General features: G+C 40.1%; 1 protein-coding gene across 1 annotated transcript in view; it reads right to left on the reverse strand.

Moving 5' to 3' along the window:
* ITGBL1 (integrin subunit beta like 1) overlaps positions 1-13,664 on the reverse strand; it is a 768,314-nt gene that overhangs the window by 370,743 nt on the left and 383,907 nt on the right. The window contains exon 7 of the mRNA XM_073670396.1: positions 9,377-9,523. Coding sequence (XP_073526497.1) covers positions 9,377-9,523 — 147 coding nt within the window. The remainder of the gene's footprint in view (positions 1-9,376; positions 9,524-13,664) is intronic.

Here is a 13,664-nt window from a genome sequence, read left to right on the forward strand (position 1 = left end):
TATCACCTTTACTTTATGGCAAGGTGCTCCATCATGCAGGAAAAGGCATTTTTGGGCGCCAAACTGCTCTTGAACGGTTGGGAGAAGTTGCTCTTGGAGGACATTCTGGTACCATTCTTTATTCATGGCTGTGTTTTTAGGCAAGACTGTGAGTGAGCCGATTCCCTTGGCTGAGAAGCAACCCCACACATGAATGGTTTCAGGATGCTTTATAGTTGGCATGAGACAAGACTGGTGGTAGCACTCACCTCTTCTTCCCCGAATAAGCTGTTTTCCAGATGTCCCAAACAATCGAAAAGGGGATTCATCAGAGAAAATGACTTTGCCCCAGTCCTCAGCAGTCCACTCCCTGTACCATTTGCAGAATATCAGTCGGTACCTGATGTTTTTTCTGGAGAGAAGTGGCTTCTTTGCTGCCCTCCTTGAAACCAGCCCTTGCTCAAAGAGTCTCTGCCTCACAGTGCGTGCAGAAGCACTCACACCAGCCTGCTGCCATTCCTGAGCAAGCTCGGCACTGCTGGTAGTCCGATCCCGCAGCTGAAACAGATACGGTCCTGGCGCTTGCTGGTCTTTCTTGGGCGCCCTGGAGCCTTTTTGACAACAATGGAAGCTCTCTCCTTGAAGTTCTTGATGATGCGATAGATTGTTGACTGAGGTGCAATCTTTGTAGCTGAGATACTCTTCCCTGTTAGGCCATTTTTGTGCAGTGCAATAATGGCTGCACGTGTTTCTTTAGAGATAACCATGGTTAGCTGAAGAGAAACAATGATACCAAGAACCAGCCTCCTTTTAAAGTGTCCAGTGATGTCATTCTTACTTAATCATGACTGATTGATCGCCAGCCCTGTCCTCATCAACACCCACACCTGTGTTAATGGATCAATCACTAAAACGATGTTAGCTGTTCCTTTTAAGGCAGGACTGCAATGATGTTGAAATGTGTTTTGGGGGTTAAAGTTCATTTTCTGGGCAAATATTGACTTTGCAAGTACAGTAATTGCTGTTAAGCTGATCACTCTTTGACATTCAGGAGTATATGCAAATTGCCATTACAAAAAATGAAGCAGTAAACTTTGGAAAAATTACTATTTGTCTCATTCTCAATACTTTTGGCCATGACTGTATATATGAGACACACTTTGATTCAGTATTTTTTGTATCAATCCCCTATATATATATAGAGCGCAATTAAAATGAAATTCCATGTGCCACCACTCCTGGTGGCTGTAAAGAGTGTTTTTATAGAGTGTATTCTATGTTTTGTACCATGTTCTATCTAATAAAGTATATTTTTTAATATTTAGTATTATTACCATTCATGTCGTCTATTTTTGGCTTAGGCTCCTTCCCCTGCATATCATATGTATGACGACTGGTGTAGTATCAGTCCTCTCTTTTGAGCAGCAACACATATACTTATAAATATAATATCATTTACCAATGTACTACATTTGGTTGCTGTGGTGTTCTTTCAGTCATATTGTGCTTATAATTATTGGGTATTCAAGCTGGACACGTGGCATGAACTGGATCTCTACGCCTTGGAGGTCCTGGCCTGCCCTGCCGCTAGCGTTTTATCAGAGCGGGTTTTTAGTGCCGCTGGTGGAATTATAACTGATAGGTGCATCCGCCTGTCAGCTGAAAATGCTGACCGGCTGACTCTTATAAAAATGAACAAGGGCTGGATTGGGCCAGATTTTTCAACACCACCGAACGATAGCAGGGTAACATAAACTCAAATACAATGTCTTTTTTTGGGAAGTCTAACTCTATTCCCATGCACCTCTGTCTTCACACCAAGACATGGGTATTCGATTCCTGATTTTGTCTATTTGCTCTTGTCCTCCTACTTCTCATCATCCTCCACCACCATATCACCACCATATCTACCATATCACCATATCTACGTCTCTTTCAAGAGGCATTGGAGTTCCTCAAAATTTTTGGCAGCGGTTGTGTTCACTGCATAGGCAAACAGTATGGGAGACCTACTTCCTAATAATGGGAACATTGTTTTCAGGAGGACCGCCGACCTTTATGTCTCTTGCAAGGGGCATTGGAGTTCCTCCAAATTTTTGGCAGCTGTTGCATTCACTGCATAGGCAAACAGTATGGGAGACCCACTTCCTAATAATTGGAACATTGTTTTCAGGAGGCCGTCCAACCTCTACGTCTCTTGCAAGGGGCATTGGAGTTCCTCCAAATTTTTGGCAGCCATTGCATTCACTGCATAGACAAACAGTATGGGAAATCCCACTTCCTAATAATGGGAACATTGATTTCAGGAGGCTTTCCGACCTCTAAGTCTCTTGCAAGGGGCATTGGAGTTCCTCCAAATTTTTGGCAGCTGTTGCATTCACTGCATAGGCAAACAGTATGGGAGACCCATTTCTTAATAATGGGAACATTGTTTTCAGGAGGCTCTGAGAGGAGGTGACGTTGAAACGTTGACGGCAATGCAAAAGTGGAAAAAAGCATCAAAAACGCTACGTGTGAACATAGCCCAAGGTGTGGAAGATCATTTTTGATTTTGTATATTCACTTTGCCTTTCATACAAGTCATTACCCTGGAAAGGATGTTCCTTAACATTTTTCCCAGGAAAATCCATTTTGATTTCGTTTTTGTATGTTTTATTGTCAGTCCGTAAAAGTGGCGTAATACCTCTGACAACATTGTTGACAGCAGTGACCTGGGAGTCAGAGATGCTTCCAGGGGTGTTTCCCATGCTGTTCCCTGTCATTTGAGCACTGTTCCCATCGATTTGGCCAATTTTTAGGCCCTTTGCAGACAGTCGGGGGGGGGGGGGTGCCGGAAAAATGCTCAAGTTTTCCATAGACTTACATTGGGCTCGTTACTTGGACCGAGCACTTGAGTATTCCAATTTGCTGGACCCGAGCAACGAGTACCCGAGCATTTTAGTGCTTACTCATCACTAGTTGTTACCAACATTTGGGGAGAATTTCATGTTAATAGCACCTTTATAAATAAATTTACTTAGAAAATTGGTGACATGTTCAATACTTATTTCACCCGCTGAATGTGCATGTAGCTCTTTCAAAGACAAATCCAGCAATATTTTTACATGTCCAATCTGTTCATCTCTTACTAAGAAATCAGTGTTTTAATTAATATGTAAATAAGACGATAGATAGGAAGCCTCTTTGATTCCACCTCTATTCTCCACCACCCAGTGCCTCATCTTCCTGCTTGACTGACTTCAAGCAATAGAGTAGTCAGACAAGCAGGTGGAGGCGGCACTTGGCGGGAAATAGAGCGGAAGTGACAGAAGGTTCAGATCTACAAATAGCTCTTCAACTCTTTTGCATATCAATTCAAACTCTGATTACTCAATAATGGAGGAATGGACTTAGCCATTTGAAGGTATTAATGGACTAATCTTTGAAAGAGCTACATGCACATATATATTTGTTTGGGGTGTAAAATCCTGCTCACAGATTCCCTTTAAGTAGCAGAGGTAGCAGTTTTCTCACTAGTTGCCAAACTTTGCTAGGTCCCAACATTCCCTACATGTATTGCATTTGCCAACTATTTACTCAACAGTTTGGTGTGTATTTTATGTATCACAGATTTTTACAAGATTTCCTTTCCTTTTCAAAGCATTCATAAAGATTAAAAACACATTAGGAAATTGAAAGCAACAGGAAAACTCTTTTATGTTACTGACTAGCAGCTGAGACCATTCATATCATTTGTTTTGTGGATAGCAAGTGATTGTTACATAATTAATATAAATTACCTTGGCTTGATTATACAGGGACAAGAAGCTGTGAGTGGCTACAATTTACATTGAGCAAAATGGAATAATAAATGTAAATCGGAACAACGATTGAGTCTATCAACAATATATTGAAATTGGAAATACCTATATCAATATGTTTAATAGCAAAATTTATTGGCATTTTATAATGAGTTTGTATACTGCATATTAAAGGATTAATGTGTAGAAATAAATGACTACCAGATATAATAAATGTGGTTATCCTGCTGCAAAGCAAACCGTTGTTTGTTTACCAGCATGTTTGATAGATAGAGAGGCAAATTTGACTTACTTAAATTAAAATTTAAAGTGGTGTCCCCTACTTTAAATGACAACTTTAATGGGCTCAGGTTGGTGTAACAAATAAAAAGCAAACCTATACTCATCTCATGGACTAGTGCCGTTCCTCTACATTTGATACTGTGTCCCTCACTGGTCTCCTGGCATCAACATCTGGTGGAGGGGGGTCATCACATGTCTCACATGACTGCTGCAACTAGTCAGCTGCCTCTGATTGGCTGCAGCATTCACATTCCGTCTGACAGGAAGAAATATCTCAAGAAGAATTGGACATGTGTACATACTGTTGTGTTTATAGTGAAAATTTGCACGTTACAGAATACAGTAATACAGATATTGTGGTAATATGTTCAGAGGCCACTCAAGGCGGCAGAAAATCCATGTGGAAAGACAGAATTTCAGCCCCTTCACTCAAATTACTAATGTTCAAAGAGTAAAGTAATTGATCACAGCCGGAGTATAAAATTCCTTGGTATTCTGCAATTCATCAGGCAAAGGAATTTCAGAGGATCTTAAGGATATGTTTCCACATAGTGGAAATCCACTGAATGTACATTTAACACAAAGAACCAAAATTTTTTTTTGCACCTGCCAGGAGGCCAATTGTGATCTACGTTTGGTAGTTCTACTGGCCGGGTGGGTTGCCCCAGCGGTGGTGGTGCTTATGCAGCTGCTAGTGACCCCCAAATGTTTAACTGTGGTATGTGTTTTTTTTTATTTTACATTACTCTGTCCATTGCCATTCACACTTTTTATTTTACCATATATTTTGTACAATGCTATGATCAACTTTTAACAATCTTTTTAGCTCACATTTTTCAGCCATACTCAAAAGGATGCAACAATAAATGCTAAGTAGGTACACACACAGAAAACAAAATGTGGCAGCAGGCCGTGGTATAGGTATAGAGTGTACAGTTGTCAAATTGACCTAGTAAAACAGGTGTGCAAAAACAGTCATGCACAGTTACTTGTCTACTATTTAACAAAATTCAATCCTCCTCTGAAAAATGATGTAATTAGAAATGCTAGATATGTACATATCCAAAATTCAACACCTGCAACAGTGCAATGTATTTTTGTGATGTGTAGATTTGTAAAATTTGACTAGTACAATATGTACAAAAAAAAAACTTTTTTTGCTTGTTGTGTACACAGTTGCATTTAAATAATGTCTGGAATTTAGGGAATTTTCTTTTGTGCTTAAAAAAAACAATGATCCCCCTCTTCATAAAATGGATTGCACAAGAAATGTAGAAACTTAGTAGAGTCGCTTGTGGCAAGTAAGCACATCACCCCTGATATATGATTTCAGATTTTCTTCTGGAAAAAATATTGTGCTGCTTGGCTGCTGCTTCCAGTGCTTTAATAATGAAGAGAAAAATTCAAATGCTACAGGACAGATGTCATCTACATCATATAAGTGATCAATCACATTGGCGTAGCTACTGGCACCTATCCTGTCTCTCTCAGACTACTTCATTCATCTTCTTCAGCGCTGCAGTTGTATACCACATTACAGACTTAAGTATTTATCCAACATTTTAAGGCTTCCTCTTAATATCTCTATTGCTGAGCTGTGAGCTCTGACATACTCTCCCTATCCTAAATCACTTTAAATTTGATGCTGCATTTCTTACCTGGGCTTTAAGACAAGCTATGCCAGTCTTTCCTGATTGAATGCGCTTCACCATATGATGTGATAGCTGCAGATTTTCAGCAATTTGTACAAATCAAAACGCAAATTGTTTTAATTTGCTGGGAACTCATTCATCTATAATAGACCATAGAAAGAATAGTATGGACTGAATTCTTACTTTAAATGACGGCAGGTCCCCTTGACTACACATCACCTGTAAGTAGCTGCATATGTGAGATAATCATCTCTGGTTACCATTTAAATGGTTTTATGCAACTTAATACCTTAGAATAGTATTCAAACTTAGGAGCCAACAGCTGAAAACACACATGTTTAAATATGTTTAAAGGGAATCTGACAGTAGAAGTAACTCTCCTAAGTCGTCAGTAAGGGCACACAGGTCATAGGAAGCTGAATAAAATTATATGTAATGGCTACTCTTCTGATCTCACTGCAGAGCTGTGTGTGATTGTAACAGACACATCTGCAGGTTCCTCTCAGTGCTTCAGCTTTCATCTCACAAGCAGACATGGTTGCAATAGTGTTGCAATACAGCAGAGCTGTGAGAGCTGCAAAAAATGTGTTTGCAAGGAGACAAAGTTCAGTTCTACTGTTCTGTGTTAGTTACATGTCTCACACTGGTAACGCCTCCTTTTATTTTAAATAATCTCTGGAGGCCGATTCTCATGCAGATCAGTGTCCGGCCCATAGCCCTGAACAGCTCATTTACATATAAAAAAACATGGATATTTCTGGAAAAAGACATCAGATCACAGATCTAAAGGTATCATTTTATTCAGCTTCCTATGACCTACAGTACATGCCCATATAAATGGCTCAGGAGGGTTGATACTATGGACAGATTCCCTTTAAAAGCTATAGAGAGTCTTTATAGGAAATGAGTCATTAGATATATTTTCAATTTAGAAACATTTTAATTCTGTGAATCATACATGATAATTAGTTTAAAAATGCAACAAACCATGAGATATTCTGCATTTGCCATAATTTGTACAGCTGTTATTTACTAATGGATACTACCCCACAAAATAATACATATTGACTCATGAAGTAACACTAGGGAGTACACCCTCTTCACTGCATAATCTGTAACAAATTATCTTTCCATGTTGACAACAGGGGAAGAAAGAGGTACAATGAACACTGTGCTTCCTGTAGCTGCTGGCCACACACAGTTGTGTTCAGTGTTAATCTCTTATAGACAATTGGAAAGCATAATTAATAAATTTCAGCTATCAACTTGTAGAGAACATAGTGCAGCAAACACCATGAGCTGGTTTAAAGCAAGATTTTCTGCTGCTTAGTAGTAGCCAAACTCTCTTCCACATCCCATGCAATGAAATTCCAAAATTGTGGTGGTATATGCCATGGTATAAATCCCCTTCCTAGTTGTAGTAATTAGAGGACATAGTGGATAGAAAATAAAAGCATTCTACCACAGACAATAAAGAGGTATAAATTCAGCATTGGCTCGGAAATGCTCATTTTTTACAGGTTACTTAACATACATTAATTTAGATAATGGTACAATAAACTAGATTAACATCAGCAATAGACTTTTAAATAGAAACATAACACAGATGATAAAGGGTAAACTCATCTGTTAAAAAAACGAACATATTATTCGCTATGATAAGTCTCTAACACAGGATTAAATCAGGCACCATGGTAAGACACATGCAGAAATAGCTTCAGCAGGCTAAATCAGAACTCCAGTACACTTAAAGCAATTCAGACAAGTGCAAAGAGTATAAAATTATTCTTAAAAGTCTAAAATGTAATCCATTTTAATCTTAACAAAAGCTGACAGCATGGGGGAAAGACTGTCTCAAGTAAGCTTGTGCTCCAAAATGATAAGGTCATGATATTTTTAGAAATGAGGTTCACTAATAGGGAATGGGATATTATGCAAGAAAAACTTAGTAGAACCTCTAATTGGGCTGGACCAGTAAACAAAGCGTTTACTAAAATGTTTGCACCAAAACAAACAATATAATTTTTGTTGTGCTGTTTCTGATAGTATTTATTGACTGTGCATTACCTTTACCTATTTATTAGTTTGTAGACCCCTGATTTAGTGTTGAACTTTAGTATATCATGTACAGAATACACAGGGATATTTATCTGGAAACCAGACCTGTTGTATCATTTCAAACAATATTTTGTGTTTCCTATTCCTTCCAATGTAGAATATCTACTTTATTTATCTTTTGGCCTTTGAACCTAATATATTCCAGTATGTTATCTAAACTTGCTATGTAGATTGATCTAAAACATAAAAAGCCTCAATTCTCACGCACATTACAATGTTACAGATCTGTGTTGTTTGGATCCATGATACAAAACCAATATGGGAGCACACTGTACCTCCTTGTGTCTCTGATTTCATACAGAGTCACAAAAACAACTGTGGGATGTTCCATTGGAGTATCTTATTATGAGGCTTAAGACAATAGCATAACACACCAAGCAGAAAGGGCAGGACCTGACGTTTCAGGTTAATTTAAAATATACATGTATACAACAAATGTATTTTAGAATTACCGCAATTTACCAGCTTTGCAAGCTCAGTCGCCTGTCATTAAATGCCTTCGTCACCTACCATTAAAGGGGTTAATTATTACTTGGACAACCTCTTATTAAATGCTCGAGTCACCAGAATAAAATAAGAAATGCTAATACTCACCTTATGCAGCAGCGCCATTTCAGCGAGGTTAGTGCCGCTACAGGAGGTGATTGACTGAAGCCTTTACTATTTCGGCAGAGTGGACATCCATGAGTATCAATGAGCTGCAGCTGATTAGCTACTACTGATTGGCTGCACCAGTCACATGACACATCAGTGTCACCCCCACCAACAAGGAACGTCAGCACAGACATCGCTGGAATGGTACTTTTGCAAGAGGTGAGTATACATTGTTTTGATTTTCTATGGGGCACTGTATAGATTAAGAAGCGATTATCCAGTTGAAGAAAACATCTTTAAACTCAAGACTTGTGGATGGTTCTTGTTCTTCTGGATCTAAGACATACAGTATGACCAATTTAATCCATTTTAAAATAAGTCTATTTCCAAATGTTAAAATGACGCACAAATCCCTGAAGAAATTAAGAGATCTACAAAGGTGTTAAGATGCAATATTCCCTAATTTATGGCATTCTCTAACACAAACCTTATGTTGTTTTAAGACCCAGTAGAATTCTGCAGCATTTGTGACCATGGTGGCATGGCTAATGAGATTGTCAACTTGAGCAATTGGCTGTCACTGCCAGGAGAAGAAGCAAGGAAATTGGCAGCGTTATGGAAGACCAGCAGAGAATCAGTAGATGACACTAGATTTTTCAATTTGTAGACTATACTGGGCCTAGGAGTAAAAGAAGGTTCTGGACAACCATTTTAACAATAAGAGGCAGGACTATTGGTATTGCAAAAAAATTCTATGATATATTTTGTAGCTTTGCCTCCATGTTTGGCTCCTTTCTATGACATGCTGTTTAAAACACGGTAATCGTTATCAAAAATATAGTAAGGCAATCGTTAGAAAAAATATCATTATACGCATATGCTATTACACATATTTGACATAATGTCTGGTACAATTATTATATAAAAGAAATTTTTATCCTGTAAACTTACCTCTTCCAGAACATTGCAAAGGGGAGTTTCCCTGGCATCTTTTTCTGCTCTCATCTACTGACAGGTGGCAGGACCGTGGATGTTCACACTTCCTTCCAGTCCATCCTTCTTTACAATCACATAGTCCACAATTACACTGCCCATGACCTGCACCAAAAGTCACCATTAGCATCAAATTTAGTGTAAGCAAACTTAGTAATGTGCAAAATGCCACATTAATACACTGCTCAAAAAAATAAAGGGAACACTCAAATAATACATCCTAGATCTGAATGAATGAAATATTTTCATTGAATACTTTGTTCTGTACAAAGTTGAATGTGCTGACAACAAAATCACACAGAAATCATCAATGGAAATCAAATTTATTAACCAATGGAGGCCTGGATTTGGAGTCACCCCCAAAATTAAATTGGAAAAACACACTACAGGCTGATTCAACTTTGATGTAATGTCCTTAAAACAAGTCAAAATGAGGCTCAGTATTGTGTGTGGCCTCCACGTGCCTGTATGACCTCCCTACAACGCCTGGGCATGCTCCTGATGAGGTTGCAGATGGTCTCCTGTGGGATCTCCTCCCAGACCTGGACCAAAGCATCTGCCAACTCCTGGACAGTCTGAGGTCCAACATGACGTTGGTGGATGGAGAGAGACATGATGTCCCAGATGTGCTCAATCGGATACAGGTCTGGGGAACGGGCGGGCCAGTCCATAGCTTCAATGCCTTCATCTTGCAGGAACTGCTGACTCACTCCAGCCACATGAGGTCTGGCATTGTCCTGCATTAGGAGGAACTCAGGGCCAACCGCACCAGCATATGGTCTCACAAGGGGTTTGAGGATCTCATCTCGGTACCTAATGGCAGTCAGGCTACCTCTGGCGAGCACATGTAGGACTGTGCGGCCCTCCAAAGAAATGCCACCCCACACCATTACTGACCCACTGCCAAACCGGTCATGCTGAAGGATGTTTCAGGCAGCAGATCACTCTCCATGGCGTCTCCAGACTCTGTAACGTCTGTCACATGTGCTCAGTGTGAACCTGCTTTCATCTGTGAAGAGCACAGGGCGCCAGTGGCGACTTTGCCAATCCTGGTGTTCTGTGGAAAATGCCAAGCGTCCAGCACGGTGTTGGGCTGTGAGCACAACCCCCATCTGTGGACGTCGGGCCCTCATACCACCCTCATGGAGTTGGTTTCTAACCATTTGTGCAGACACATGCACATTTGTGGCCTGCTGGAGGTCATTTTGCAGGGCTCTGGCAGTGCTCCTCCTGTTCCTCCTTGCGCAAAGGCAGAGGTAGCGGTCCTGCTGCTGGGTTGTTGCCCTCCTACGCCCCCCTCCACGTCTCCTGGTGTACTGGCCTGTCTCCTGGTAGCGCCTCCAGCCTCTGGAAATTACGCTGACAGATACAGCAAACCTTCTTGCCACAGCTCGCATTGATGTGCCATCCAGGATGAGCTGCACTACCTGAGCAACTTCTGTGGGTTGTAGAGTCCGTCTCAAGCTACCACGAGTGTGAAAGCACAACCAACATTCAAAAGTGACCAAAACATCAGCCAGAAAGCATTGGTACTGAGATGTGGTCTGTGGTATCCTCCTGCAGAACCACTCCTTTATTGAGGGTGTCTTGATAATTGCCAATAATTTCCATCTATTGTCTATTCCATTTGCACAACAGCATGTGAAATTGATTGTCAATCAGTGTTGCTTCCTAAGTGGACAGTTTGATTTCACAGAAGTTTGATCCACTTGGAGTTATATTCCATTGTTTAAGTGTTCCCTTTATTTTTTTGAGCAGTGTATATAATATTACATTGATTTATGAAAATGTATAAAACTACAAAAAAGAGATTTACATGAGAAGTAAAGATGTGTATACCATAACCCAAACTTCATTTAGGGTTTCAATATATATCAAAACAAATTGAATATATTACCACTATATGCTGGCAAAACCATTCACATCATGCTGTTCCATTAAAATAATTAGCTGGTTATCTAAAATATAAGAATTTACTGATAAAGTATTGTGAAAATATGTTTTTTTCAAAGTTTTCTCACAACAGTCATTTTGGAATATGTAAAATTAAGAGAATTCTAATAAACAAGGGTTTATCTGTTACTCAACCCAGTGATATGGTAACTCTTAAAGGCCCAGGCCATCAAATCATTTGGTCCAATTGATATTAATAATATAGCATGCTATTTGAATTTAGTGGAGTAGCATTTAAAGAGAACAGGTTTGTCCTTCCTTTCCTTTCTCCTTGACTCAGTTAATGTGAGATATGAGATTATAGTTTTTTATAATATACATTATTTTGTGATACTCTGTCACAAAATGTCAAAGCTACATGTGTCAATATCTATGTGTGGTCATTCAGTGGTTGTGATATAAATTGCAGCCAATCAATGATGTTGATAGAATGTTACTATATTGTATTTGTTTCACAAGAAATTGAGGTCCTTAACCAAATTCAAGAAAAGGTAAGGGTGGAGACTAGTGATGAGCGAGCACTAAAATGCTCGGATGCTCGTTGTTCTGGTCGAGCATATTGGAATACTCGGGTGCTCGACCCGAGCAACGAGCCCAATGTAAGTCTATGGGAAACTCGAGCATTTTTCAGGCGGCTCCCCCGGTGGTCTGCAGAGGGCCTAAAAATTGCCCAAATCGATGGGAATCATTGCTCAAATGACGGGAATAGTATGGGGAAGACCCCTGGAAGCATTTCTGACTCCCAGGTCACTTCTGTCAACAACGTTGTCAGAGGTATTATGCCACTTTTACGGACTCACAAAAAAACATACCAAAACGAAACCAAAATAGAATTTCCTGGGAAATATGTTAAGGAACATCCTTCCCAGGGTAATGACTTGTATAAAAAGCTAAATAAATAACCAAAAACAAAAATGCTCCTCCACGCCTTGGGCTATGTTCACACATAACTTTTTTGATGCGATTTTTCACTTTTGCATTGCTTTCAACCGTGACAAATGCATTCGCTGGGAAAGGTAATTTTAACATTTTACAACCTTATCTGGCCATGTGGTGTGTGAGATATCATCAGACACATTGTGTTTCATTTATGAAGGAGGAACTCTGAAAGTCACAAAGCCTATTTTTATAGGGCCATCAGGCGGCCTTTACTATTCTTAAAGGGCCAGTAGTCGGCCCTCACTATTCTTAGAGAGCCATCAGCCGGCTATGTTTTATTGTTCCCATTACTAAAGAGTGGGTCTCCTATACTGTTATTGCATATGCAGTGAGTGCCAGGGCTGCCCAAAATTTGGATGCACCCCAATACCACTTTGAAAATTTGGATGCACCCCAATACCCCTTTGAAGAGACTTAGAGGAGGGTCTCCTGAAAACAATATTCCCATTATTAGGAAGTGGGTCTCCCATTTTGTTTGCCTATGCAGTGAATGCAAGAGTTGCCAAAAATTTGGAGGCACTCCAATGCCCCTTGGAAGAGACGTGGAGGTCAGAGGACCTCCTGAAAACAATGTTCCCATTATTAGGAAGTGGGTCTCCCATTGTTTTTGCCTATGCAGTGAATGCAAGGGTTGCCAAAAATTTGGAGGCACTCAAATGTCCTTTGGATGAGACGTGGAGGTCAGAGGGCCTCCTGGAAACAATGTTCCCATTATTAGAAAGTGGGTCTCCCATTGTGTTTGCCTATGCAGTGAATGCAAGTGTTGGCAAAAATTTGGAGGCACTCCAAAGCCCCTTGGAAGAGATATAGAGGGCCTCAAAAAAAAATATTCCCATTATTAGGAAGTGGGTCTCCGATAGTGTTGGCCTATGCAGTGAATGCAAGGGCTGCCAAAAATTGGAGGCACTCCAAAGCCCCTTGGAAGAGACGTGGAGGAGGGCCTCAGAAAAAAATGTTCCCATTAGAATGGAGCGGGCCTCCTATACTTGTAATGCCCATGCACTAAGTGTATGGGCTGACAAACATTTACTCCTGTGGGGGGTATACATGAGCATACTGTATAAAAAAAAATTTTTACGGGCATCATAAGCACCCTTTAAAAAAATTATGTGGGTGTTGCATCACGGACCACAGTCACCCTGGTGATATGGTGGTGGAGGATGAGGAGAAGGAGGAGGACAAGAGCAAATAGCTGAAATCAGGAAGCGTATACCCATGTCTGGGTATGAAAAGGTGCATGGGAATACACCTCCCAAGAAAAGACACTGGATTTGAGTTTATGCTACGCTGCTATCATTTGGTGGTGTTGAGAAGTCTGGCCCAATCCAACCCTTGTTCATTTTTATAAGAGTCA

Source organism: Phyllobates terribilis, unplaced genomic scaffold (genome assembly GCF_046119375.1).
Source record: "Phyllobates terribilis strain yellow unplaced genomic scaffold, ASM4611937v1 Scaffold_2__4_contigs__length_985480577, whole genome shotgun sequence".
NCBI classification, from domain to species: domain Eukaryota; kingdom Metazoa; phylum Chordata; class Amphibia; order Anura; family Dendrobatidae; genus Phyllobates; species Phyllobates terribilis.